At 41.5% G+C, this 9,280-nt stretch overlaps 1 protein-coding gene across 1 annotated transcript; it reads right to left on the bottom strand.

Moving 5' to 3' along the window:
* Window positions 1-4,042: 4,042 nt before the first annotated feature.
* LOC148022058 (uncharacterized) lies at window positions 4,043-7,348 on the bottom strand. Its single transcript, XM_087697669.1, has 3 exons — window positions 6,970-7,348; window positions 4,573-5,398; window positions 4,043-4,488 (listed from the first exon to the last, which is right to left on the bottom strand). Exons 1-2 carry the CDS (start codon window positions 7,264-7,266, stop codon window positions 4,583-4,585), a joined length of 1,113 nt encoding a protein of 370 aa, XP_087553795.1. The 5' UTR covers window positions 7,267-7,348; the 3' UTR covers window positions 4,043-4,488; window positions 4,573-4,582.
* Between the last annotated feature and the right edge of the window lie 1,932 nt (window positions 7,349-9,280).

Below are 9,280 nucleotides of genomic sequence, written 5' to 3' on the forward strand. Positions count from 1 at the left end.
TGATGACACTTTGTTGGCCCCTTTACCCTACAGGAGTGAGGTTATAGGTGGTTGCAAATGTCCCCGTGATATACGCAAGCATCTTCTCTATATACGTATTGCCAGATACATATTATCATTGGCAAGGAAGTTCCATACATGAGAGTGTAGATGATTGAGCTAACTGTTGCATGAAGTGAAGGGTGAGCTCAAGTCAATGCTAAGGGTGCAAGTCAAGAAGCTGCATTCAGTCTTCATAAAAAAGAGGAGAGGGGAGGGGAGAGGGAGAGGGGTGCTGAGAAGGGGAAGGCTAGCCCAGGAGGCCTTGCTAGCAAGGGCTCCCTCTCTATATTGTGCTTTCTATTCTCCTACAAGCGATGGGATGGCATCAAGGAAATATCTATTGCCGCCCTATGCCCTATTCTCTAACAACTTTTTTGAAGTTAGCTCCACTCCCTATAGCCCTTATTGGTGCTTAGTCCTATTCTCTCTCTCTCTCTCTCTCTCTCTCTCTCTCTCTCTCTCTCTCTCTCTCTCTCTCTCTCTCTCTCTCTCTCTCTCTCTCTCTCTCTCTCTCTCTCTCTCTCTCTCTCTCTCTCTCTCTCTCTCTCTCTCTCTCTCTCTTTGTGTATACCAAGGTAGTGAAGGCATCCATAATTAGGAAACACTACACCGATTGTCCAGGTTCTCTTAGGAGCAAGGAGGCACACCAAGAAGGGGGGGGGGGGGGGGGGGGGGGGGGGGGGGGCGCGCGGGGGAGCAACTCAAACCTCTAGCTCCAAGCTATACCATAGCCTTACAAAGGGTTTTCCCTCCCCTCTCTCATCTATGCTACCACCCTTCTTTCCCTAGAGTCGAGCATGGGTGAAGAGATGAGTCGTCTTTGGATGTATATGTTGTAACATTGTTGTGAAGAGACTAATAATATTATATTTCTAGTATGCAACAAATTGTTGTTTTAAATTAGTATTATTAGCTTTGTGTTTAGCAATATTGAACTATAATGCCCAAGTATGGATTCTTATTTGATTCAAAGGGGTTGTCCACTTGTTTTCAAAAAATAGGGTGCAAGGCAAGTGTTCACCTATATATATACACTCTTGTAATTCGAACTTGCTACAATAAAATGTAAAACTTTGAAAAGTTCTTGATCCAAGTGTTATAATAGTTAAAAGACTCTTAATCCAAGTGGCTATTGTGTGTGTATGTGTGTGTGTGTGCGCGCGCGCGAGAGTGTGTGTGTGTGTATAGAGAGAGAGAGACCTTCTAAATGTGAATAATTTGTGATCATAGTAAGTGTAGGCAATAGGAAAATGTGAATATGTATGTTACTTCAAAAAAGCATATCAAATAAATGTGAACATACAGTATCCTTGACATGGGAATAATAATAAGTCTCACGGGATTTTATTTAAAATGAAGCCAAATGGTTTAAGGCAAATGCGTAACCTAAAATACATGTTAATGTGTATATAGAAAACAAACCAATGAAAATTTTTAAGCACAAAATTTGTTAAAATTCATAGCATCACAAAATGTCTTTTACTTTAAAGAGAAAAATAGTGTGAATCACGTATGGTATATCCCTTGCCCATTTGTATGTCTCGTGCTCAACCAAGACAACATCCAAGGTATCATGGAAGCTTGCTATCAAAGAAAGAGCCAGGGATTTTATTGAAGGGTGATTAATTATGGAAACTACAATAAGGGCATGCATAATAGAGACAACATTGAGATGGAATTCAAAATTTAATATTCTACATGGTTAACTACTATTGGCTAATGGGATTGAGGGCAAAGGAAATAGCTTAGGATCTCAATGACATTGTGGAAGGCCAAGCCTATATTCTATACATTAATTATTGGAGTTGAGAGAGAGAGAGAGAGAGAGAGAGAGAGAGAGAGAGAGAGAGAGAGAGAGGATGTGTGTGAACACCTTAAGCAATGGTGATGGGATTTGTAATCACCTCATAACATTTCCTTTCTCTCTTGCTCATTCTACCCCCCCCTCTCTCTCTCTCTCTCTCTCTCTCTCTCTCTCTCTCAACTCCAATAATTCATGTATAGAGCATAGCTTGGCTTGCACAATGTCATATATTGCATTTAATTGGACCATCATACTAATTTATGAGTAACCCCTTGTTTCTTAAAACTTAGAGATCAAGCAACCTAAGGTCCATCTTGTGCTTATTTCTATGGTTGCCTTTTAAGGGACCTCCATTACCATAGGAACAAGCTGTTAAGCTTGTGGGAATGAGCTTACCCTCCACACACACAACTTTCTATGTCTTTAACCAATGAGTTACTAACAATTCAAAGCTATTCATGAATGGGAGGCCCAAAAGCATCTACCCCTTGCAACTACTTCTAAGGATAGTTATGACAACAAATTCTCATACTTGGTCATTGAACTTTTGTGCTTAGAGGACCACCTAGCTAATGCAATATACTTTTTTTAAAAAAATTGACCTAATGTCATCAATCATCCACAAGATTTTTCTCCACATTCTCATCTACGGTTTCCATGATCATGCATTACTATTAACATGTCAACTATAAAGACCTCAAGCCTCTTTGACTTCAAATTTAACTTCTAACTAATCCCATCCAATGATGTGCTACATCTCAAATGACCAAAAGTAGTACAAAACCTGATGTAACATTATGTCTAGCAATATATTTCATGATTTGCAGGGGTAACACCAGCGGGTCCACCACACCAGTCATGAGCCATTACATGAAATCAACTAGTCACCTTCATACTTTGGCAGCTCAAATATGTCCATCCATTCTCATTCCCTGCTTATGCTGATGTAGCTAAGATGTAGCTCAAACTCCTCTTCACAGTTCAGACTACAACCGTTCAATAAGCTTGACTGGATTCGTTGCATGCAACATTGTCCTCTTGCTTCAGGTGAGACTTCCATCTTAAGCCAGAACATTAGTTTTTCCCTAGCTTCCATCCAAAATCTTCAAATCTCCATGCATACTCTCTACTTGCTCACCTTGATCAAGACTGTTTGGCAAGACCATATACATCATTGCAGTCCTGAAAACCCTGCACGTCATTTCCCTGCCTAAATAAGTGTCTAAGAACAATTCACTTCAGATAATATCTCACCAACTGGGACGCCAAGGTGCCAGTACTGTCATTCCTTATTCTCCTCCTAGACAATGTAGTACATCCCACCATTCTGACCTGCAGCTCAATGACTATCAATGTTGACTTGAAAGATGCCACCAGTACTACTGATAGATGAGCAGCAATGCAAAATAATAGACAGCAAGTGGAATATTTGGGGAGGTTTTACAACATGAACCAAAAAGCCTTGAGCCTTTCCTAAAATTTTTAGCCCTAAGGCCCTTGAGTGATTTTGCAAACTTGATTTAAAAACAAGAGTTTCTAAAAGAGCTCCACAAACAAACTATGCAAGCAGTATTCAACTAGACAACTTCAACAAAAATAAACACTCTATCAAAATTTTAGCCACCTTCACACTTCACAAGTTCCAAACAACTTAAATACACTTCAAACAGTTCTATCTGTGGTGGAGATGACTACAGTTGTTTGAGACGGTTTCACAGTAGCTGCAGGATCAATCATGGCTGCACATTGAATAAAGACAATAATTGATTCAACATTTGGAATAATGCGAGTTTGCCTGACATCAACATAGATTACTAAGGTATTACATTATTAACCCTCTTCCACCGCAGATCTCATTAAACAGAGGGACTAAGCTCCGGCCTCCAGAGCATTCACTATGAAGCATAACTTCCTCATGAATAGAAATAACCAACAAAGCCCAAAATGTGACAACTTAGTTTAAGTCATAACTTTAGCTGCCACTGTAAGAGAAGACCAGAATGGTGAGTAATGACTTCAGATAAACAAGACAAAAACTATTTTCTAGACATTATCACTACCACACAAAAGGAAAAGAACCTGTCAACCATCAGGCACACCTGATATAGCACAAGAACAGAAAACAAGAATTTATAGAACAGCTAACCAGTTTAGAACAAAGGAAGCCAAACCCAATCCAACATAGATGAAAAGAGATTAGGGGAGCTCCAGTTGATCAAGAGAAGTGACGTTCAAATTTCATCCTTAAACTAAAGGATCACATCCAACTCCACATTAGCTTTGATCAAGAGAAGTGACATTCAAATTTCATCCTTAAACCATAGGATTACATCCAACTCCACATTAGCTTTGATGTGAAGTTTAGTAACAATAACAAAGACTAGAGCACTGCATGCCCATGCAGATATGTACAAAACTCATTTCTGGAGAAGGAAGAAACTAATGTAAGAAGGTGCATCTTGCATGTACTTGATTATTGGCACAACACAGCACAAATCTTGGAGACCTGTGCTGCAACAGATATTTTGTAATGCTTGAAATGCATTCGCCGTTTACAAGCCATCACTTTTAGATTCACATAAGCTCTGGTCTTTCACAAACTTGCACATAGCATACTTGGAAGTGCTACACCTGCACAGGCACTGCACAAAACATTATGCTCAATTAGAACGCTTGGACAATAGTATAAAGAATTATTAGACAGCAAAGACTACATCTACACATACCTGCTGTCAATCACTTTCTCAACACGTCAAGAAGTCCAACCATCGTAGCACTCAATGTCTGTAGAATCTCAATCCTCTTTGCCTCTGATTCCTTCATCACTTCCAATGATTCCTTCCATGTTTCCACCATCTGAGACAGAGACTTCTCAATCCTTTGATCTCTACGTGGACGTTTCACTCTTGACTTGGTACGATGTACGCTGTAATCATCATTTGTTCCTGTATGTGAATATGTTATTTGTGCTGGATCCATTCGTGTAACCTGTGCAGAAGCTACGGGTGTGGGCTGAACACACTGCACTGGTGTGACCTGTACAGATTCCAAAGGAGTAACATGTGCGCAAGGCATCATCTGTACACCATCTGCAGCCACTACATGACCAGAATCTATAGGAGTGACCTGTGGAGAATCCGTGTGTGTGACCTCCTCGGAGGGAATAGAATCATCAATAGAAAGGATATGACCATTCCCAATGGTATGCATGTAATGATCCACCAAATCAAACCACTTGCATGTGATCTGCTTTTCATTCCCAGGTACTGAATTATGTGCCCTATCATCCTTAAATGACTTGAACACCCTCTGCCATTTCTTTCTGCAACTCTCACTATTCTTGTCAAAGTCAGGATGAGTTGCTGATATCTGCAGAGCGACCCTTGCCCACATGTCAACACCTGGTCTTTGAGACTTGGTGAAATCCTCATCCATGGACCCCCTGGCATGTATCAATGTAACAACCCATTCATCTTTCCAAGCCCCTCGGAAATGCTTTTGAATTGTCAAGTTATCTGAATCCTTTGCAATATCCAATGCCATTTCCTCATCCTGAAAATCTTCAAGAAAAAAAGACTTAATAAAGCAATCATGTAGCGATAAAAGTATCTAACATTCCCATCTACTAGTTGCCAATGCAATCTCCAGGTAGGGAAGTTAGCCAGCCTTGTAGAACATTAACATCAATAGCATGCAGCATTTGGAGAGCAAAAAATATAAATTATTTAGCCACATAGAGTATAGGCAAGCACCCTTTAGTCCAAAATTCTCAACCTGAAAAGTGAGATTCCCCCCAACAAAACAAAACGGGAGTAAGAGCTGAGGCATATATCAGCAGTCATTTTCCTATGGGAACTATGTTGAAAGCATGGCATCAATGCACTTGCTAAAATTTCCATGAGAAGTGTAACCACTTGAAATATGAGAAACATCATTTTGCATGATCATCGATTCTAGGTATGAAGGTATACTTCATGATGCATCTGCCATCACTGTAGCACAAATGAAGTTAAATCGCAGAAGCTGTGAAGTAAAACTGATCAAACGAAGTCATACTTCCTGAATATTTGCAGCAGATAAATTGACTCATAGAGCTTGACAGACACAGAATTACCAGATTTTAAAAATGACAGAGATAGGGTGGTGGCACAAATGTACGAGTGAGTCCTAATCAACCTCTATGGAGGCATTTCTTCAGCACATTTTTTGCACAACCAATCCCAAAGGAATCCAATGTCATGATCCTGACATAGCACCTAGTACTGCCATATTTAAGCTCATACAGCTGGCAAACTAAGACCTGAAAACATGATAATTCTTGAAGTGCTATATAAGCTACAATTCTGGATAGACAGCACCAGCAGAGATTTGAAGTAAACGGGCTGGTATACTTTGATATGACCTTCATTTCCTATTTTGTACTATACTTCATTATATAGCTGCCACACATGTGCTGTACATGCGGCAGGATGAGTATGAACCTTCACATACACGAGCTAGATGATAGTTTCACCTATGTAAAGAAATTTAAGGGTCAACTAAAGGAGATCGACCTGTATGGCAGATGCAATACCTATCTATCAGATCACAGCAGCCTCTTAATACTGTCCAAAGTGGCTCCAACGGCCCCAATTTTTATTGTGCACTGTTCCACAGAGGAAAACGAAAGCAGCCCCGCTGCGTCATACTGACACCAGCATAGATGCAGGCTGAAACAACGCCAGAGCTAGATCTGATGCCAGCTTACTCCGGCGGGTATTGCAAAAACGGACATAAATGTTCATCAGGAAACAATATGTGTGGCGGCATGTGTCCTGCCTACATACACAACGAGTTTTAGACAAATTTTCACCACGCAAACTCCTGCTTGGGAGATACCACACACCTAACTAGGTGCGGTTGGGGGCAGGAAAGAATTCCTGCAAGGCCTTGCCTAAGTCTACTTGAAGGGGAAGAATTTGCGTAAGGACGACAACTCCGAACGATGCACGGGATGCTGTGCCGGTAAAGATCAAGGATATGGGTGTGATCAAAGACATAGGAGCGATGGGATTGATTGACAAGGGAGGGAGATAGGGGAAACAACATACATCAAGCAAAAACACTCACACACATACACGGACCTGCGGATGAAGGCCAAGGGCCGCGCTCCTTTGCGCATCGTCTCGTCCTCCTCCATCTTCGACTCCTACTGCTTGAGCTCCTGCTGTCGTCGCAGCTCCCCCTTCCTGTTGGGAAGGGGCAGGGGGGGTATGGGCGGGAGCGGGGGTGGGGGTGGGGGTGGGAATGGGCGTGGGGGTGGGAGTGGGGGTAGTAGGGGCAGGGGCAGGGGCAGAAGCAGGGGCAGGGGCAGGGGCAGGGGCAGGGACAGGAGCCGGGGGAGGGGCGGCAGGGGAGGCCTCCCCTTCGGATTTGGGCATGTGGGCGAGCTTTGATGAAACGCAGAAGGGGTGGAATGGATGATGGGCAGGCAGGCAGGCAGGCACAGCGGAGGGGATGGAGAGAGAGGGGGGGCGGGGGGGAAGGAATCTGAGGCTTGGCGTCCAGCCTTGTTGTTTGGTAAGAGCCCTAAAGTTGTGAGGACCAAGAGTACTATAAGGTCCTAGAGCCTTTTTCTGCCTGGACGGACACCTAACCCCTCTTTCCACCCACCTACCTCCTCCACTATTATGCTTTCGTGAACTTCGGGCACCATAGCCTAAGGCCCAAACACACTAGCCTAATCGCAAATAAAACCCCTTAAAATAAATGAAGCTCTATCTTGGACTCGGAGAAAATGAATTCACACAATGCCCATTGGCCAAGTATCACACGCCTACATGAAACTCACTAGCCCAAGTTTATGCCCCACTATTAACACTCTTGGGAGCATAAGCCACACAATCTTACGTTAAGCAGACATATGTCATGAAACTGCTATTACTTGACAACTCAACTTCACACTCCTGTACCAAAGAAGTGTCTAGGTTTGGTTATTATCTGCCTAACTCAAACTGTCGTTAATGCACTTGAGTGTACAAGTAACAATGATGCATAACATTGCACTTGAGCACTGCCTTGGAGGAACACTTTTAAGAGAGAGTCCTAGGGGGGTGCTTGAGGAAGTTGGCAAAAAATCGAGAAAGGATCAAGGGCACACTATTATCCACAAGAGCATTGCCCTTTAGTTTTTTTTTTCTTTTTTGGCTTGAAAGAGAGCTTTGCGCAAATTGATTTTGCTTGTTTGCTTGCATGTCATGCTTGGTTGCTTGTATTGCTTTTTTTGCTTGCTTATAAAGGTTCTTGTTTATGTCACGTATTTTTTTGTTCATGTTTAGTGAACAATGAATTGTGATATGACCAATATAGCAGAATTATTAATGTTGTTGTCGTTTGTGTACTATCAACATTTGTCCATATATGATCAAGCAAAGAGTTGTATTGCATTGTCGATTGGTTCTTATCTAATATTTTAAATTTTGATTGTTGAATTTGATGTGTTAAGGCTTTTGTGATTTTGTTAGTTAGTTGTAGCATGTTAACATTGAAGTCTCCAAGAATGAATGTTGGTTTATCTAGTGTGTATGTTCTTATTTTTCCTTTTATGTGAAAAAGAAAGTTAATTGGGTTTGTGTTAGGTTTTTGATATGTAGATTTATGTCGACTTACTATCTGATTGGAGATGTTGGGTTGTGATTGCCTCATAATCTTGCATAATGGTGATTTGTTTGTGCAAAAGTTTGTTAGTTTGATTATATAAGAGTATAGTGTTGTGTTTTGTTTTTGTTTGTATCGCTTTAAACTTTATTTGTGTGGCAAGTATGGTTCAATGTCATTAATGTGTGTTTCAATGATGATTATTGGCATTCTGTGTGTGCTTCGCACGCGAGGAATGCTAGGCCGCTTCGCGGCAGCGAAGCGGCATGCGAAGTTGTCATGCTATCGCACGACAACGGCGCTCAATAATCCATTTCTCCTCTTTCTCCCTCCTACTTTCTCTCTCTCTCTCTCTCTCTCTCTCTCTCTCTCTCTCTCTCTCTCTCTCTCTCTCTGTGTCTCTCTGTCTCTCTCTCTCTCTCAGTACCCTCTCTCTATGTCTCTCTCTCTCTCTCACACCCCAAACTTAAAACTAAAAGTAGTTTATAAAATTTGTAACATAGAATCTTAGACATAGAAACAATCTCTTCCATGCACCATACTTACAAACTTTCCTCTCGACATCAATGTAAGGAATCACATGCTTGCTTTGTGTGAAAAAAAGGAAACAACAATGTTATACCGAAACGGGTCATAATCAACACAAAGACCAAGTACCATGAAAAGAATTTCTATAAGAGGCCTAGTCAAATGAAGCCACAAAGGCCAAGTATAAGGCAGCGAGTGCTTCCAAGCACCATAGGCAAATGGCCGATGCCAACAAAAAAAGACAATGTCTCCAAGATGCCTAGTAGAAAA

Source organism: Lygodium microphyllum, chromosome 17 (assembly GCF_053477565.2).
Source record: "Lygodium microphyllum isolate KBCC chromosome 17, Lygodium_microphyllum_v1.1.10, whole genome shotgun sequence".
Lineage (NCBI taxonomy): Eukaryota > Viridiplantae > Streptophyta > Polypodiopsida > Schizaeales > Lygodiaceae > Lygodium > Lygodium microphyllum.

Excerpts from the sequence above, each read along its gene's own strand:
- LOC148022058 (XM_087697669.1), bottom strand. The coding sequence starts at position 7,266 with ATGCCCAAATCCGAAGGGGAGGCCTCCCCTGCCGCCCCTCCCCCGGCT. Across the intron at positions 5,399-6,969 it reads CCCTTGGCCTTCATCCGCAG|GATGAGGAAATGGCATTGGA; the intron begins GTCCGTGTATGT and ends GAAGATTTTCAG.